The sequence below is a fragment of the Centroberyx affinis genome, unplaced genomic scaffold (assembly GCF_046629955.1).
Source record: "Centroberyx affinis isolate AG114_WGS23_722 - 3 ecotype Tasmania unplaced genomic scaffold, CSIRO-AGI_Caff_v1 ptg000948l_1, whole genome shotgun sequence".
Lineage (NCBI taxonomy): Eukaryota > Metazoa > Chordata > Actinopteri > Beryciformes > Berycidae > Centroberyx > Centroberyx affinis.
The window spans coordinates 220166-238928 of NW_027279522.1; the positions used below are offsets into that span (position 1 = coordinate 220166).

Here is an 18763-nt window from a genome sequence, read left to right on the forward strand (position 1 = left end):
AGTTTGATTTCTATAATCAGTTTCAACTTCAATAAATTCAATCATTCCACATAAATTCAGAAGACAGAATCTAAATCCAGTTGTCTGGTGGAACAAATCTCATCACTTTCAATCTAAGTCATTTAGACAAACACAAGATCTTTTGTCAAGACTTTAGAAACCTTTTCAAGTCATCAAAGTCAAGTCCCAAGTCACCAGAACACAAGTCAATTCTCAAGTATTTTCTTCATACATCAAGTCAAGTCTCAAATAATTAAAATTGTGACTGGCGTAGACAGAAGAAAGGAGGCGACATATTAAATGAGTTTCTTTTTATTGTTCAATGCGTGGCCACACACATATACTGTTTTTTCCTTTGCACTGTGCATGATGGGACAGTTACTATGGAGATGGTGATGGTTGATGGGATATATTTCAGGAGTTCACAGGGGTCCAAACACAACCCACTTTAGCCTTCATCTGGGAAAGTTTGCTGGCCCCTCTCTCCTTAAATCACTAGCGACAACATGAAGCCAAGGATCAGATAATCTGATCATCAGGCCTTTGCCCTACACATGAATACCTTGACAAATAAAGTCCAGATTATTTTTTTTTTCTTTCCGAGAACTGAAGGACTGGTTTAGTGGAACAACACACGACAACAATCCCTTCCCTTCCCTTAAACATTCTTGCGTAATTTCATTCATTAAACAGCTTACAAAAAGCAAAATAAAGTACATCATTTGGGTACAAAAATAAAATCCAAATTAAAACCATAAACAGGGCACGACCCGTCATGTTTTTTTCTTTTTTTTTTTTCCTCTCCTCATACACAGATACATTAGTCACTGGTCACGAAAAGCACACCGCAAATAAAGAAAAAAAAAAAAAAAAAAAAGGATTAGCCACATAGGAAAGAAACCGATCCCGGAGAAGTGTACATCCGTCGTCCTCAACCCCTTCTACAAGCCTACGAGCTACGAGACCCTGTTTGTGTTGTAAGGCTGGAAGCCTGGCAAGCCAAGGTGTCAAGTGGACAGTGTGTGTTTTCTCTCTCTCTCTCTCATGAGTTTTCTTCATACACCCTTGTCTTTACCAAGCCCAGCCCCCCTGCCAGAGTCCGGCCACCTTGTGCCCTGCTGTCAAACACAGACTGAAGGGAAAAGGAAGGAGGGAACGAAAATCCAAAAAACACTGCTCTATATATCTATAATGGATTCATCTGAGCGTGAATGTGTATGTGCGTGCGTGCGGTTTTTCTCTCTCGACACGTATGTACTCGTTTGCTAACATATACAGTATATGCCTGGTTAGGGTGTGAACCAGGGGCACTTTAAAGTTGTGTAGCGTCCCCCACCGTTTCCGCGCCCCGACCTCCAGGGGTCACTCTTTATGTTTGGGGTTGGGGTGGGTGGGAGGTGGGAGATCTGCCGTTTCTTATAGCCCCGTTTCGCCCATATTTCTCTTTGCCTTTTTTTTTTTTCCCCTCCACTGCATTAACTTTTCCAGCCCCTCTACCTTAACTCTTTCCTTTTGTTCCATCTTTCTTTTGAGTTGATTTTTGCCTTGGAGACGCAGATACACACAGAGCAAAAGAGTGGGAGAGAGAGAGAGGGAGCGAGTGTTGTGATCGATTCAGCTGTTCGCAGCGCAGACAGCCGCCCCCTCGGACCTCTCAGCCAATCTCCTTCCACTGCCGGTAAAACTCCACGATGTTCTTCAGCTCCATGCCCGCCGCGCCCACTGCCTGGATGGCCGACTGGCACGGGGAGGAAAAAACACAGACAAGCAAATAAATACGAGTTGACACAGCAATTTTGTCCTCAATTTTTACACATTGCTTTGATGTAATTTTCTATATTTTTCCAAGCTATTTTATGAAGAGTAGATTTAGAACATCTGTCATTTCCAATGTTTAAAATCTTTAATCATCAATGCATCCATGGTTAGAATAACTAACAAGTAAATACATCTTCCCCCACAAATGATGTAGGCATCCCATGGGCCAATCAGTAACAAGATGCATCAACCCTTTGAGTTTCACCGAATCGGACCGGTTGTGTAGCAGTTGTGGCATATCAAATTTTCAAATTCTGACCTTTAATTATAGCATCCCAATCAGGCCAATAACTGTCATTTTTTTAAACGCCAAAACACAGTCCCAAAATGCATCATCCCTCCAAATTTCATCAAAGTCAGACCAGCGGGGTCCAAGATATCAACTGAGATATCATATTTGACAGCTGAAGTGTGGAGATTCATAATCAAAGTTAAATCTTCACAGTAACAGCAGTTTTACTTCCTTTTATTAGATACTAGAGGCCAGACATGAAAAGGACTTCCTCAAGTGCTGTAAACCGTGACAGTTTGATAATGCACAAGTATAGTGATGACCACAGCACAGTGGGACAGCACTGTAGCAAAAATGTGGCAGAAATTGCAATTTCACTAAACTTTGCTGGTCTTGGCAGGAAATATGTGCGTCCCGGGTGTTTGTTCACGCCTGCCATGTGATAATATACAGTTAGTGACCGACCTTCATTGCTGCCGACTGGGTGCAAAGCTCTTCCACCAAGTGGCCGGTAAGAATCGTCACCATGCCGGCTGTGTCCTCATCTCCGTTGCTCTGGGAGACCGTCAGCTGACGACAGCTGTCCACCATCTTATATAGATGCCTAGGAATAAGGCACAAAGCCACTCAGAACTGAAGATTTACCGATCCAATGAATATGTATACTAATATACATAGTAGTTTGCTCACAAGTGGAGGTAATACCGGATGTGCATCAAGGCTTACCAGGCTTCGATGTCCTGCCGTTTCAGTTTATCTCTTTCAAAACTTCTCCCTGGCTCCTTCTGGCAGCGTATGTACCTGTACGGATAAGGAAGAGTAGCACTTAGCAGCCCTAAACAAGGATGTGACCAAGAACACAAAAAGTAGGAACACTTTAAGAAATCCTACAGAAGGTAAATGGAGTTTTGTGGTAAAAATATCCTGGTAAAAACATCACATCGCACCCATCACAGTCACCACATTCATAACACAACTCCCACCTGTTGCCTTTGCGAAATTCAGACTCCAGGAAGCGGATGCCATCCCTCGCACCAGCATTTTCCTTCTTCAGCATGTCAAGTCCATCAATCACTGCGACACAAAGAGTCCAGGTAAGTATTTGAGCTTTTGTGCACTTCAGCAAAGAGGTCAACTCATGCCCACAGTTCACATTTGAATAGGAGACTGGCTTTGTGGACACTGAAAGAAACCAATTTTCCTCCGATTTCGTTCAGAACTCCACTGTCACAAAAGCATTGCTATGGAAAAAGCTCATTGGAGAGTCAAATTTTGACACATTTTAGTCATTTGGTTGATGTTCCAGAGCAATTTGCAGCAACTGGATTAGAGGTGAGGTGTCTTGCTGAAGGATTTGACTGACTCTGTACCCTTTTGATTATGGGATGGTTGCTATAATCACTGACTAATAACAGCCAATCGTTCTACACAGGTACTTCAAAGGAAAAGCATCAAATACCATTTACAGAAAGATAAACTCATATCTTTACATCTTCCAAGCACTATCAGTTTCCCTTCACCAACAGTTAGGATAATGTATGACAAGCATGACAAGGGCTTGATGCAGCCTTAGGGCTCATTCAAACTACTCCCCCTCTTTTCAAACTGCCAGCACATTTTTTACATGACAGCCAATGGAAATCAGCCACTTTGAAAAGATGCTGCGCATTGCGTCATTATAGACAGATTAGAATGCCTTCTGAAATCGAAAACTAAACTTTACTTTTTAAAGGAGACCACATGATGTGGCCCACTTTTTTGTGCAGAAGGAGAATTGATGTTTCACAATACGACAGCAGCTGAGAGTTTACTACAACAACCGGAATGAAAAATGATTATAAAGAGTCAATTTGGGATAAAACTGGTTGTACTGTGGAGTTTCTGTTAAATGTTTGAGAGTCAAATCATAGCAAAGAGTCAAATCATACTGATGTACGGGTTCTACTTTTAAACAAATGTTTGAGAGTTGGACATCAGCACCGTTTGCTGATAGTGAACACTGATCATTTGAAAAAGTGGGTCGCACTTTGTTCAGTTTGTTTCCCAAATTATAAGCACACAATGCGGCACTGCCTTTTCTACAAAAAGAAAATCAGTGTGAGCGAACCCTTACACTCCAAAGAAAGTAAAGAGGAATAAGTAACTATTGCAGATACGACAAGATAAGAAAATTAGATTCTGATTCCCTTTCTCTCTTCTCTTGCCCCCCTCCACAGGGAGGTCAGAGGTCAGCGGTCAGCTACAGAGCAGCAGCCTTCAGTGTCTTGCTCAAGAACACTTCAGCAGGGCGGACGCTTGGCGACACAAGGGGCCTGAACCCGGCTCCTCACCAGGCCGTCCTGCTGCCCGGGACACAGAGAGGACGAGGCAGGGAACTGACCTGTGCGTGGGATGATGATGATGAAACAGCCGCTGCCGGCCAGCTGCCGGATGAGGCCGAGATGCTGGCAGAGGGCGGCCGTGTCTGGCACCAGGTAGGGAGACATGGACGACTGGGCCTTGGGCTGCTGCAGGCTGCCCTCTAGCTGCGACACCTCCAACTGCAAGGATCAGACACCAAACGAAACCAAAAGCTGAAGACTTGTGATCAATGGATTACATCATGAGGATTACATAAAACGTGGGTGTATTGTTCATAGTAATATAATATGACACAGGGTTCCTACACATTTCCTGCTTTAAAATTCCTGACTTTTTCAAAACCATAATTTCTTGATCTATCAGAAGATTTTGGTCACTATTCAACTGTCAATTCAAAGATATTTATTGGCATGGTTTAACATCAGTAAACATTGCCAAAGCATGACAAAACAAAAACAAAACAAATGACAATAAACATCAACAGTCAACAATTATACCAAGCACTGGATTGTAAAACAGAACAACATATCAGAGGTTAATCCTCTGCAGGTTCACTGGTTGTCCTCAGGTTGTGGCATGATGTTAGAAATTTTGCTGCATATTAATAATAATAATTGATTACATTTATATAGCGCTTTTTTTCTAGGTACTCAAAGCGCTTCACATATCGGGGTGGGGGGTGGGGGGGGGACTCAACTCATCCACCACCGATATTACTATATCACTCTCTGAGTGAAGGTTATTCTTCAACAAATATCACAATATATAAAATGATATGGGTCTATATTTACATGAAAGGTAATTATATGTTCATCAAGACGAGTATCTTAAGGCTGGAAGCCTGGCAGTATCTTTCCAAGCTTTTGTGCAATTTCCAAACAAGACCTTGAAATTTCATTTTCCATCTCCAAAACCTGCTATGTTGGCAGTGATGACTTTGCTGTATTACTGTTAATAAGGGCACCATGGTGTGAACAGTGTATAAAGTATAAAGTGGATGGAGTGAAAATGTTCGAACCTGTAGTCGGAGCTGGGCCATATCCCTCATCAAGCGATTCCGACGAGCCTCCTCCTCAGCCTGGACATAAAGGAAGGAGACTAAACATCAAATGGGACAAGGAAGGGATCATTTGGTTCCTAGTCATTAATTAAACTACTTTCTTATTCACTCAGATCAGCCGTTATGCAACAGCACCACTCATTAAGCAGTGTTACAACGACCCACAGAGCAGAAAGACTGACTGAGTGAACACAGGCACCTTGTGGTTCCTCTGGTCATTGGTCCGTTCAGCCGTCACTCACCATGCGGAACTGGGCCTTGGCCTGCTGCACCAGATTGTCCTGTTCCGATTGGCTGATGCTGGTGAAGATGCCCGCCTCCGGGTTGAAGTGCAGCACGTTGCCCTGGAGATTGGTAAGGAAGTGGCCAAAACTGCGGATGCAACACACTCGCACTACACACTGGGAGGAAGGGAAAGGAGAAAAGGTAGCAAGTGGCAGATATTGAGTAGGTTTCAAAGGGAGATGAAAAAAAGAGGCAGAGAGGTAAAAGACAAAATATGACAGAAGAGAGAAACAAACAGGGAAAAAGAGAGTAAGTTACAGACACTTTAAATATAGCACATCATTGTGTGTTGTACAGTTCTGTTGTCATTTTTGACGTGTATCTTGATGTTGATTAATGTTTTAAAGCTTTCATATTGAGCCCATTTGATTGTAGGATATCATGCAGGAAAAATAAACTTCTCAATCGAATATGTCCATTTCACCCCAAACTACAGCAGTCTGTAAAGAGGATGGCTACATGTGTGCGTGTCTTACTATACTTGGTGCCTGAAAGAGAGGTTTTGGATAGGTGAAGTCCATTCTATGGTGTGGATGTGTGTTGCTACAAGTTTATAAAATGAAGGCCTATTTAAAAAAACAAGAGGGGCGAAAAAATGAACAAAATTAAATTCTGTCTCGTTTATGCAGTCATAACTCCCACTGAAGCTCTTTACAATTTGAATCCTGTGTGTGTGTGTGTGTGTGTGTGCATGTGTGTACCTCCTGTAAGGGGCTGAGGGAGGGCCTGTGGCGAGCGAAGTCGAGGCGGCGGTGCGCTAAGTTGAGGGCGGGCAGGTGACGTAGTGCCAGGTCCTCAGGCAGCAGCAGACTCTGGACCAAGCCGGGCTGTTCGCACTCGTTCAACAGCTCCGTCACCTCCGCATTCAGACCGAGCTCTGCAACACACAGACATGTGACCGTCAACTCACTGGCTGTAGACTGAGTGCACAGCAGTTAGTGTGTGAAAACAACAGAGGGAGACAAAGAGCGAGAAACTGAGTGCACAGTACAGGGGATGTGATATGTGATTAAGGCTGGGTGATATGGACAAAATTAATATCACAATGATCATAACAAGTTATTTTGATAGATATATGACAATATCTGCTAAAATACACAAAATCACATTAAATAATCAAATTGATGCGCAGTGCATTGAACTGCATGGTCGTATAAGTATGATAAAACATTTTATTTGAGGTATTAAATAGTACTTGCTTTTTATCAATAGACAGACAACTTGATATCATTATTTCATCACAATATTCTATTGAAAGATGATAAACTAGAATATTGAATTATTGCCCAGTCCTAGATGTGAACCAAAAACATGTAAATAAATAGCCAAGGAGAGAAACAATATTCAAGGGAGGAAATGAGGAAAACGCATGACTTTTTTTTGATTAAATGCAAATGGATGGGATTTAGGAACAGAAAGGGACATTAAGAGTATTTTATTTTCACATCTACTATTCAGTGAATGTCTTTATCCACAGAGTCTTACAGTACCATGAATGCAAACTTTAAGTATTGGTGATCCCAGTGGGAATAAAATCCCTTAGCCTGTCATGCCAAACCCACTGAGGACATTTCGAGACATCTAAAAGGGTGTCAAAGAGACATAAGAATAAGTATACATCTCTAAGCAGTCTACTGGTGTCTCACCTGCTTCAAGCATCTTGCTGCCATCTGGTAGCAGGTTGAGCAGCACAGACAGTCGGTTCCACAGGCTTTGAGAACTCTGCAGAGAGAATGATGGATTATAATTGACTGCACAGAATGAAAACAGTCATTCTGTGTCAGATATACAGTACTGTGCAAAAGTCTTAGACACATGTAAAAAAAAAAAATCATAAAGTGAAGATGCTTTCAAAAATACTAGAATATATAAAAATGTACTATAAAGAGCAGTCTACTGACACACTAATGCAGAAAGCAAATAAATAAACATCTATGGCAAAATGTATATACAATTTTTTATATACATATAAAAGACTTTTGCAGACTTTACACCGTACTGTACTTCAAAGATCTCATTGTTGCATAGACAAAGTGACAGATGCTTTCCCCTTACCTGTGCACACATGAGGATAATGTCTGTGTTTGTCCTTAGCCAATCAACAAAGACCTTCACCACCTGGATGAGCCCCTGATTGGTCAGGATCTCCAGCCGCTCTGAGAGGGTCTTCTCGCTGCGTACAGATTGATTGCTGTGCTGGCTGCCTTCCGAATCAGAGTCCAACTCTAGGGTGAGAGGTGACACCATAATCAAACATTAAGGCAAGTTTGATTTCAAGAAAATCATTTTGAATTCTAAGGGAATCCCTCTAGAAAAAACAGAAGAGAAAAGAAAACTTCCTAAATAAGTAGCCATGGAAATAATCAAAGAATGAACAAAAAAGTGAGGTTTTATTACTACTTTATTTATTTAAAATAGTAGGTTACCATTTTCATTGGTTCCATTGGCAGTGCCGGGGCTCATGTCGCAGGGTGAGTCCCCGGGTGGAGGGGGCGTCTCTTGGGAGGTGGTGGCGGAGGTGTCAGTAGGGGTGGGGGTGGGGTTACCCGAGGAAGAGGAGCCCGGGGGCCTCAGCAGTACGTTGCTGAAGGTGGGCGCCAGGCGGAAGCAGCGTTTAGCCTGGAAGAGCTGTGAGGACATGGCCTGGAGGTTGCTGCTGATGCTGGGGTCGCTGCAGGGCAGCAGGGGCCCGTTGGTGGTGGGAGGGGTGTCACCGTCCCTGTCGCCCACTTCCTCCTTGGGCTGGTCTTCCTCTTCCTCGTCGTCCTGGTGCTCCCGGGCCTGGCCCTCCAAGTTGTCAGAGTTTTCCGTGTCCTCCATGTCCTCCAGGTCAGAACGCGACTCCTGGCTGTTCATGTCCGAGTCGGTCTCTACGTCGAAGGCCGTGCCTCCCTCCTCTTCCTCTTCCTCCGAGCCGCTCCCCCAGCTGCCCTCCTCACCCAGCGGGTCTCTCTTGCTCTCCTTCCGGAGGGAGGAAGAGTTGAGCGGGGCTTCTGTCGACGAGGCGGCGCCTGTCGAGTCAGCGCGGCCCCTCCTCTCGTCATCGTCCTCTTCCTCATCTTCGTCGCTCTCAAATCCCTCGCTCAGGTCGCTCTCGTCCTCCGGCCGGCCGTCCTTGCGGCCGCAGCGGCGCCGGCGGAGTCGGGAGAGGCGGGTGTACTTCTTCTTCTGCCTCTGTTTCTCCTCCTCCATTTTGCGCTGTTCCGCCACACTGCTATTCTTCTTGGCCCCAGCCTTCCCGCCGCCATCTTCATCCTTCTCCACATCATCCTCATCCTCCTGCTCCAGGGAGCCGTTCTGCAGTGGCTTTTCATCAGAGCGGTCTGTCAGCGGGACCGACAGATCCCTCGTCTCTGGGTCATCTAGAAAAGAAAAAAAAATATTTCACTGACTACGCATGCCTTTTTTGTATTCATTCACATTGTTCTGTTTCTTTGTAATTACTTATTTCTAACTACATATGTCACACTCCAAGACAATAAATGTTCCCCACTGGGTTATGAAAGGGCATGTGAAAAAGAAAAAAATGTGTGTAATTATAAATTGTTCCTGACAGCCAGCCAAGGGTTCTTAAAAGTTGTGAGAGGAGTAATAAAGTAGACACTCCACATTACTGCTGTACTACTCCTAAAGGGTGTTAAAAAGATGAATGTTTCAATCCCAAAAGATGCTCATGACGAAGATAATTTGGGACTGAAACATTGATCTACATGGTGAGATTTCCTCTCTCACCTGTGCTGTCAGTGTGCAGCGGGGGAACCTGGCTCTCCCCTTCCTCCAGTTCGGCCTGCAGGCGGATGTTGACGTGGTTGACCAGGTGGGAGAACAGGGCCAGAGTAAAAGCTATGGACGCGCTGTACTGCTTCGATCCTACAGCAGAAACATGAACCTCTGTTAGTACAAGCGGATGAAGGGAGAAACACAAAATGTCTATTTCTGTTTTAAACCAACACAGATTATGATAACTAATCATTCTCACAAGTTATCATTTCAATTCAAAGACATGGTGAACTGATTGACGCTGTTACCATGTTTTTGTTCTTAGCTGGTCTACTCAATTGATTTTTGCGCTGACTGCTGCAGTCCACTGTCAAAAGCTGGACTGCGTCTATTCTAATCTTTCTTCTTCCTATTCTGAATACTCCAATCAAAGTGCCATCCACACATATCTGGAGGTGATCAAAAGATCTGATTAAAGTATTGACCATTTACAAAATTCAATAATGAATTGTTCTTTCACAGTGGTATCAAAGTAATATAAATGCTAGTCACCACCCCAAAATATTGCAATATACATCAATGACAATTTTGACTTGGCTTCATGTGACACCATCACCGCTCCACAAGCACTGACCTCCCCTCTTCAGGCTGTGCACCACCATCAGACAGGTGACCACCATCTTGAAGACCAGGGTGTCGGGCAGCACGGGGCAGGTGCTGTCAGCGTGCTGCTGCTCCTCCTCTTCCTCGCTGGGGGAGTGATGGGCACCGCTGTGGGCCGGCGGCGGCAGGTAGAACAGCACCAGGTTAAAGTCCTCCAGCACCGACTGGCACAGCGAGGTCAGCTCCGTCTCCATCAGGCTAGATACAGAGGAAGGGGAGCAACATAATGAAGATGAGGCACATGGTACACGCACAATGTAAGTGCAATTGAATGGCGAGCAATCAAGGTCCACGAATTGCTCATTTTTGCCGTCCTTCATTTTTGCTAATTAACTACATGACCATGTAAATTTTGGAAATTATTTTTACTGGCAGCACTCTGCTTGAAATCACCAAGTTGTACGCTGGATGCTGTTAGCTTGTGCTTACATACTGTATAAACTGTCACAATACCAAATATTTAACTTCATTACCAATATCAGCCCAGGCATGAGGGCTTTAATTTGAAAACAGTGCCACAGCCAAAAAATAAAATAAAATAAAAACAAATAATATGAAATAATGATTTTCTCCCATGAAAAATAGCCACTGATATTTATTTTGGGGTGGCTGGGTCATACAAATGGAGCACATGATTATCTTTTGTCGTTTGGAGCACAATTTTGTGACTTTTATGAATGCTGATAACAGTAGGTATAATTTAAAACATTACAAAATAGAGTACTGGGATAAACTCTAGTATACCACAGTTTCTCAAATCAGATAACATGGTACTTTTTCCCAGTGCTGGGACTCCATGCAACACTAGATTGGAGCCACAAATTTGTGTACTGGATTCTAGTAGTTTGGGTTTACATGCCTTCCAACACTTGCCTGGGTTGAGACCTTTGAATCCGCCCACTCTACTGAGTCGACTGTTTCTGGTCTGGCATCGTGACATGAGACAGCGGTTTCTCTCGGTTGAAAAACTGACCAGTCCAATGAGCGCCGGGGGGGACTAACGATTAGCCAATCAGCACCACGGGCGGGACTAACGCCGTTGTCAAGCTGTTGTCAAGCATTGTCAAGCTGTGCGTCGGAACCAAAGAGGAGTAATAACAACAATGGCGACCGCTGTAGACAAGGTAGACGCCACTATCGAGGCTGTTCTAAATCGATTAAAAGTTCCAATTACTTTGAAATCCGAACAGCACTCTGCTTTGAAGGCATTTATTCAAAGGGGAGATGTTTTTTTCGCATCAGTGTCGACTTAAAATGACGTTAGATTCAGGCGGATACGTTGGTCTCAAGTGATTGGTTAGGGAAAATAGAATCCCCTTCCCCCACGGAAATCGGTTAGAGTGGAGGCAATGTCAGACTGAAGATGGAAATGGAGTGGAACGAGTTGACAATTCTGTCTGATATCAGGCAATTCCAACACCTGAGTAAAGCAATTCTTTGCTTTACTCAGGTGTTGGCCTGCTTTTCAAGCCGGGATAAGGATCAAAAAATCAAAAGCAACTGACACCAATTTTTCAGAACCACTACATTTACCAAGTACTTAATTAAGTAAATTGGTCTTTCAACACTTTGGTCATAACAGTGGAAGAACAGAACAGTGTGGGGCGAGGGGGGAGATGGGTAACGGCAGAAACTCTAACCTGTTCTTGGGCTGCAGCAGGCTCTGGAGGTACATGAAGCTCACCAGCAGTCGCTTAATGTCTTTAGATCTGAGGAAAAGATCATACAGAGCCATTTCAAACAACATCCACCGATTCAAATTAAGAAAATACAGCTCAGACATGGCTACCACAAGATCTTGAACAAAGAAGTTCACATATTTTTGCCCACAGGAATATCTGGGTTTTTGTTAAATCAACCAGTTTTGTTAAACAATGAAGGTTTCTCATATCTGTTTGTGTGGGATATATTCATTAAGATGTGAGGTTTAGATAAAGATTTGATAAGGTGATTCATTTATATTAAGTAATGACCATCCCTGTGACTGCCAACTAGACTGTATCAGTCTATCACTGAAGATCATTATTCACAGCCACACATATTACAACGAGAAACTAGAATGATCTGAAATGGGTTATAACATACTTACTGGGATGGATCAACAATTTTCCCCCATACTTATCCCAGACCTTTTGTGCAATTCCATAAGTTTCCCCAGGGCATGGAAATTATTTCATTAATTTCCCCATATATATCCAGAGTTTCCAGACCTGGGTGGAAATCCCGTGAATCCTCCTCACCTTTGTCGAGAAGGAGACAGCTTCTTCATCTCCTGCTTCTTCACCTGGTGGTACATCTTGGCAGCTTTGTCAAACAGGCGTTTCAGGTTGCCGTAGGCGCCCTCAAAGGGGGTCTCTGATTGGATGCTGGCACAGGCAAGAGATGAAATGCCTGTTAACACTTGTCACTTATGGGATCTGGTTCAGTGAATAACAGCACAAGCGGGAGGTACATATACAGGAGCCATTTCTCACCAGCGTAGGTAGTAGTAGGTGGCCTCAACATTGTAGAACTTGCTCCCTGCCAGTGTGCCCAGCTGGTTAAAGGGCATTCCTGTAGACAGACAGGTGAAAGAGTTAACATTCATTTCTGGAGGGCAATTGAAGGTTTTTGATCCAAAAATCGATATAAAACCGTTACCTAATATTGTTTGAAAATCATATACAGTTGAAAAAAATACACATGACATGCCCTAAAATGTTGCAGTGCTCAAAGCCAGGATATTGAGATGGCAAATAACTTCAGTAACACCCGATAGTAATTTCAACTATCATATGAACAATCGTTTTATAAGAATAGACCTCAAGTCTTTCAACAGGAGACTGGTAGAGAGTATAAGTACGGTTAGAATTATATCTGTATCAAATGTGACCTTTTGCAGACTAAACTCTTAAACTTATTTACAAAGAGTTCGCTTCCACTATCCTTGACATTTGTAATGCTTGCACAAACTCAGGGGAAAAGATGTGAAAGGAGGATCTGACCCTCACACGCATGTACAAGAGGAACCACAAGTCTGATAACTGTTCTTGACAAATACCAACAGGGTGAAAAGGCCTGTGGGAGGGAGTGGAGTCCATAGTAAAGAGTATTTAGAGATAAAAGACCATCATATATGAAAACTACTGGCATTTAATGCTTGAAATCAATCTCTGGTTGTGTAATTTCTTTACAGTGAAATGTACATAGCAATATTTTTAATGACCTTGTGTACTGTTACAGGATAATATTGTCAGGGACTTAATTCTTCAGACAATGGAACAGAACAGATTCTCTTGAGAATCATATCAGGGCAAAAAGTGCCCTCTAATGGTTGTAAAAAATAAAGTAGTGAACCCATTAAACCCCAAATACATGAAGGAGCCTCCAGCTATTTATACACAACTTTAGCATTGTATTCCATCACTTCTCCCCGCCGGGGAAACACAAACTCCATAACTTTACCAGGTTTTCCATGACCGCAGGAGCGACAGCGTGCCATGGAAAGTGGTTTTACATTACAGTCACTCACCTACGTGCGGCGTGACGGACAGGGCCTGGTGGTAAAACCTCTCTGCCAGCTGCTCAGCCTCCACTCCTGCCAACTCATTCTGATAACGCGCTGCAGAGGAAACAACATTAAAATAAACCCAGCAATAACAAAAACCATTACCCACAAGAAAAACATGTCCTTCCCTTATGAAACCGATGTGAACATGAGATTGTAAGAGTAAAGGTGGACAAGGATGGAGATACTGGGCCTCATTATGAAATGTTTGTGCACACATATTTTGTACTCAAGCCCAAATCACAGCCATTACACCCTATTGCTGTGCCAAAATTTCCCACGCTAACTGACACATGCATATAGGGCTGTCTCGCACCTCTACAGGCTGGGTACAGAGACGGATTAATTGCATATTCTATTATCCTGGTATTACCTAGATCTCCGAGGTAGACCAGACAGCGATGACAGGCCATCTGTGCCCACTCCATCTCCTTGGGGGTGGCTGACACCGGTTTCTTTCGGCCTGCCGGGAAACATTGCACATTGCATTTTTACATTTCCAGAATTTGATGTGATGCAATGGAAAAACAAGCTTAAATTCCTAGATCACCAGCATTACAAGCAAACAAGTGCGCCAACAGCAAAGAGTCCAAGGGTCAAAGCAACAGCACCCGGATATTACATGGAACACATATTCCTCTGCCTCTAGAGCATCCATGTCAAATTAAAAGTGGTAAGTAAGGAAATGAAAGCTAGGCAGAAACCTTTTCTAGGGTTTCTTTTAGGTACCCAAGAAGAAAATATGTATTTCTTATATTTCTTGAAGAGATTAGTTTTCAGTTCATGCTGGAAGACAGGATCATAGACCCCATTTATAAAATTGAAATCTGTATCTAGATATTGAGAGGTGTTCTTGCTCGTATTAAGATCAGATCTCAGCTAACCGTACAGTGTGTTTGCATAAATGAAAGCATCTTCCCTCGGGGTAGAAATGTCATCACCACACCTCCTACTATAGAGTTACAGAAGACGAGCCCTTCCATGGCAAAAGAAAAGTAAGTACAGGCTGTACAGTAACAGCACCTAGCCCGACGCTACACCTGCCCCGTTTGTTTTTGTTGACAGACAGACAGACTTACCACCTCTTTACCTATTCGCCTGCTTTGCATGGCGCATGGGAACACTGACATCTGATAGTCACAATGCGGACAGGATGCCAACAACGACAACAAAGAAAAACCAGCTGTAAATGGAAGGGTGTGATCGGACTGTTCATTACCCGCACAGCATATCCAGATGCACATCGAATTTTAATACCAGGTGAAAACAACTTTTCAGCAGATGCTTTTAGAGGGTTTGTGCAGGTTTTACTATTACATTCGCAACTGTTTATACCCTTATAATATCATTTTGAGTGACATATATATAAACCACTTCACAAAAATTCACAAAATTTATATCCGAATAGTGCAAAAAGTAACATTTAATGCATATAGGTCTGTGAATTTAGGTTGATTGAAAGTGACGTCATTTACTTACAACATTTCTAAGCTGTATTTAAGATTTAAAAGCCATATTCAACAACTTTTTTGTGTCTTAGATAATTTAGTTTAAGCCTAAGGACAAGCAGACACTCTGTTTTATGAGTGTGAATGTTATGAATCATTCTCACCTCACCAATAAAACAACACTCTATCCTGCCAAGAACGCTGCGAAAGGGGGCACGTTTATCTCACCCTCAATATGAGTCTATTTGATCTCTCTTTTTATGAAAACCGTGCTTCATGACAATGGTGGTCAACACTTACTGGAATAACAGAGTTTGAGCTTTTTTCATGTTTGCTGTGCAGTATACATTAGGTGCGTGTGAGAATAAGAGACAAAAGAACAGGGAAACTTTTTTTTTTTTTTTTTTAAACACTAGTGTCTGGTCTATGAGCCCTGAGGCGGCCATTTTGGAAACCAGTGAATATATTCCTTTTAATTCTGTGCGTCTTGGAGGAGCTGCAAAGTTGCAACAGGTTTTTTTGCCCTAACAATGACACAAAGAGACTTGAAGCCATATGTATGAGAGATAGATGATAGCAGATTTGGTGTTAAGAAAGTTAGAACCGAATTTGAATATGAGAATAGAATATCTGCAGCAATATGATTATATATTAGATAAAGGATGGGGAAATAAGAATAGAATTAGGAATTTAGTTAGAGATTAGAGACTGTAAGTGCATGTGTGTGCTCTATGTGTGTATCTGCGCCTCTGTGTGAACGTGTGTTTGCTGTGACTGACCGATGAGCGGGTCGGTGACGTGGGTCCAGTCGATGCAGTCCTGCAGCTCCAGCTGGTAGTGCGACTGGATGTAGAGCAGCAGGTGCTGGTAGAAGCCCACGCCAGCGATCAGGTGCGTCCGGTAGGCACACTCCAGGGCGCTGCGGCTGTGGATGTGCTATAGCGGAGGAAGGGGGAGGGGGAAAGGACATGAGGAATAAGATCAGAATAAAAATAATAAACTTTTCCGACTGTCACTGTTCCATTAACCATGCTCAACTTGTGAACGTTTTTATAGGAGAAAGTCAAGGCAGCTACCAGAAGAAATGGCTGGAGGACAAATGCAAAGTGGCATATGTAAAGCGGGGCCAGTTACCTTCTTGTTCGTCTTGATAACCTGGATGACCTCATAGTAAACTTTCCTCCAGAGCAGCTCCTCAGCCTTGCGGCCATAGTCGACGGGGTGGAGGAACATCAGTTTCACACACAGCTCCCTCAACCTGAACACACACAGATAAACACACAGGATAAACACACACACAGACACGCAAGCAGCAACTCAAACAGATGCACGCACAAGTTAGGGGGAGAGACCGATCACCAGTTTGACAAGTGTGAAGCAATGCCATCTTGTTGGCCAACCCAAGTTACATATGAAGTTACACATGAAGAGGTGGTATAGATCTTTTTTTTTGGCCTGTCATGCTAGCAATTTCAGCTTCAACATATTTTGCAGTCTTTGCAGTCAAAAGACTGTAAAACCACAAGAAGTAATACTTTTGCTATGAGGAAATACTGGTGGCATCGCTGATGAGTTAGCCATTCCCTTCTATCACCCAAATGGCCTATGTGTATCAATCCAGAGTTTTTCACCAGAATATGTTGTGATGACCGTCCCCACTCCATTTACTACCCCAACACATGCAGCTTCATGTGTATCAGCACCGCATGTCTCTCCTTTGAAGACATCCTTCAGCATGTTTTGTTTTCCATGCCTCAAGGCCAGAGAGAAGTTAACATAATAGTCTAGTAATAGGACTTCAGGTGAGAATTAAGACAGGGCTTGACGTGTTTCAATGTCAAAAGTAAATCCATAACGTGCACAGCAAAGTTGTGGTCCAAGTTACAGTTGCCAAAGCTTCATTTCACAAGCTCAAACACCTGAACCTACTTGTTGCGAAGGCTGATGTTCTCCGGCTTGAAGACCTCTCTGTAGGATGCTTTGCTGCCAATGATGACATCCAGCTTGTGCACAGACTCCACCACAGCCCTAAGTGACGTTCAGCAATAGAAAGCATTAGCAAACTGACAAGGTTAACAGTGCTAGCTAAACATCTTGTAGCCGAAATGCGTGCCAGGCGCCAATTCAAACATGGCACGCTATACGTTAGCTGGGCAGAATTCTTTCAGTTTCATTTCTCTATGGAAATCAATGAAGGTATTGCTAACAAATCCAGTGATTAGGGAGCTAACACAAGCTAAATTTATTTACTCATAGGCAGCTGAGTGCCTCCATTTGTCAAATTTGGCTAACGTTACGCTGGCGAGTATGCTGTGATGTTGTCACTCTTTACTGACGTGAGTTAGTCACTGTCGTTAGCTGGCTAGGAAGCCAGAAACCAAACTAACTGGTCAGTCGAGTGAATGGATGAGTGGATCCTCTCTTACAGTGACAAGCATTGAGTGGCTAGCGCTAGCCAACACAATAACGTGAAATTAGCACCTTGGTTGGTTGGGCAAAATGGCCTTGCTATCTTACCTGTAAAGCCGCTTGATGAGAAGGACTTTCGCCTCTGGCTCGCTGTCCTGCCCAGGTCCACTCATATTAGCAACTAGCTAGCTATTTGATCGCACGCTCCTGCGTTTAGTCGGCGTTTCCTCCAAACCCCCCGACCCACAGTTGTCACGGTTGCCCGGGCTTGCTTCCCGGCAGTGACAACCGTGTTGATAGCCAGCTATCGTTAGCTGTCAAGCTAACGTTAGCTTTCCTCCTCTACCCTCCTAACCTAAGTCTCTCTCGTCTCTTGTGTCCTTTGGCAAAACCCCCTCTACCCATCCGCTCTGAAGAACGGGTAGGAGGGGGTGCCCGATAATCTGTGCTCTTCCTGGTCAGCTAAAACGCTCTGATATGCTTCTTGTGTTCCCTGTTGCAGCCATCGCTACGAAGGCGGCCATTATTCCTATCAGGCAGTGACCGCCTGAATACCGCGAGAGTTCAGTACTTGTTCACGAGATTACATCGGGGGTTGCCAGGTACCCTATAAAATCCCTCTTCTCTGAAACTCTTGATGATAACCTTTTCTACTCAGCATGTTTTTGTGTATTTGCCAGGAAGTGTCATTTAGCCATCCAAACAATATAGACAACAAATTACATTACATACATTGTAATTAATGGTAACGCACTAGAGGCAATATTAAGTATCAAGCAACTGCTGTAAAACTAAAACTGTTGAGAATTAGTTACTTTCCATAGAGTAACTACACATTAAAACTAGGTATTCATCCATATGCTCCTAAGAAAGAGCAAATCTGGTGCATCTATGGGAATATCAGAGCTTACTGCTACCTCTAGTGGTTTATTTCTCCCTGTGGAGTCTTGAAATTGTACTTTCTGATGTTATCCAATATAATCTCCCACCACTACCTCTCTGTATGTGTGTCACCCGCTCTCTCTCCCAGCCTCTCTCTCTGTTTTCATAATTACCGCAGAGTTCAAACAAGACAGAAATGGTTCCACGCTGGTTTTAAATAAACGTAATGAGAGCAAAACTGCTGGAAAGGCCACTAAAGCCTCGGTGTGCTGGATTTTCCTGACAGCTGCTTTCACATTTCTTGGACTTGCTTAGGTAATGTTGCGATCAAATAGTAC

At 43.3% G+C, this 18763-nt stretch overlaps 1 protein-coding gene across 1 annotated transcript; it reads right to left on the reverse strand.

The window, feature by feature from the left end:
- Window positions 1-296: 296 nt before the first annotated feature.
- smg5 (SMG5 nonsense mediated mRNA decay factor) lies at window positions 297-18073 on the reverse strand. The gene is made up of 22 exons (XM_071521978.1): window positions 17652-18073; window positions 17064-17162; window positions 16269-16392; window positions 15914-16070; window positions 14060-14149; window positions 13651-13740; window positions 12614-12692; window positions 12380-12505; window positions 11780-11848; window positions 10111-10337; window positions 9489-9626; window positions 8183-9118; window positions 7812-7981; window positions 7403-7478; window positions 6458-6633; window positions 5714-5872; window positions 5430-5489; window positions 4431-4590; window positions 3034-3124; window positions 2777-2851; window positions 2516-2654; window positions 297-1738 (listed from the first exon to the last, which is right to left on the reverse strand). The coding sequence occupies exons 1-22, from the start codon at window positions 17714-17716 to the stop codon at window positions 1655-1657; spliced, it is 3390 nt and encodes a 1129-aa protein (XP_071378079.1). The 5' UTR covers window positions 17717-18073; the 3' UTR covers window positions 297-1654.
- Between the last annotated feature and the right edge of the window lie 690 nt (window positions 18074-18763).

Coding starts and splice junctions, on each gene's coding strand:
- smg5 (XM_071521978.1), bottom strand. CDS start 17,716: ATGAGTGGACCTGGGCAGGACAGCGAGCCAGAGGCGAAAGTCCTTCTC. Junction 9,119..9,488: donor GCTGCACACTGACAGCACAG/GTGAGAGAGGAA, acceptor TTTCTTTTCTAG/ATGACCCAGAGACGAGGGAT. Junction 6,634..7,402: donor CAGCAAGATGCTTGAAGCAG/GTGAGACACCAG, acceptor TGTGTGTTGCAG/AGCTCGGTCTGAATGCGGAG.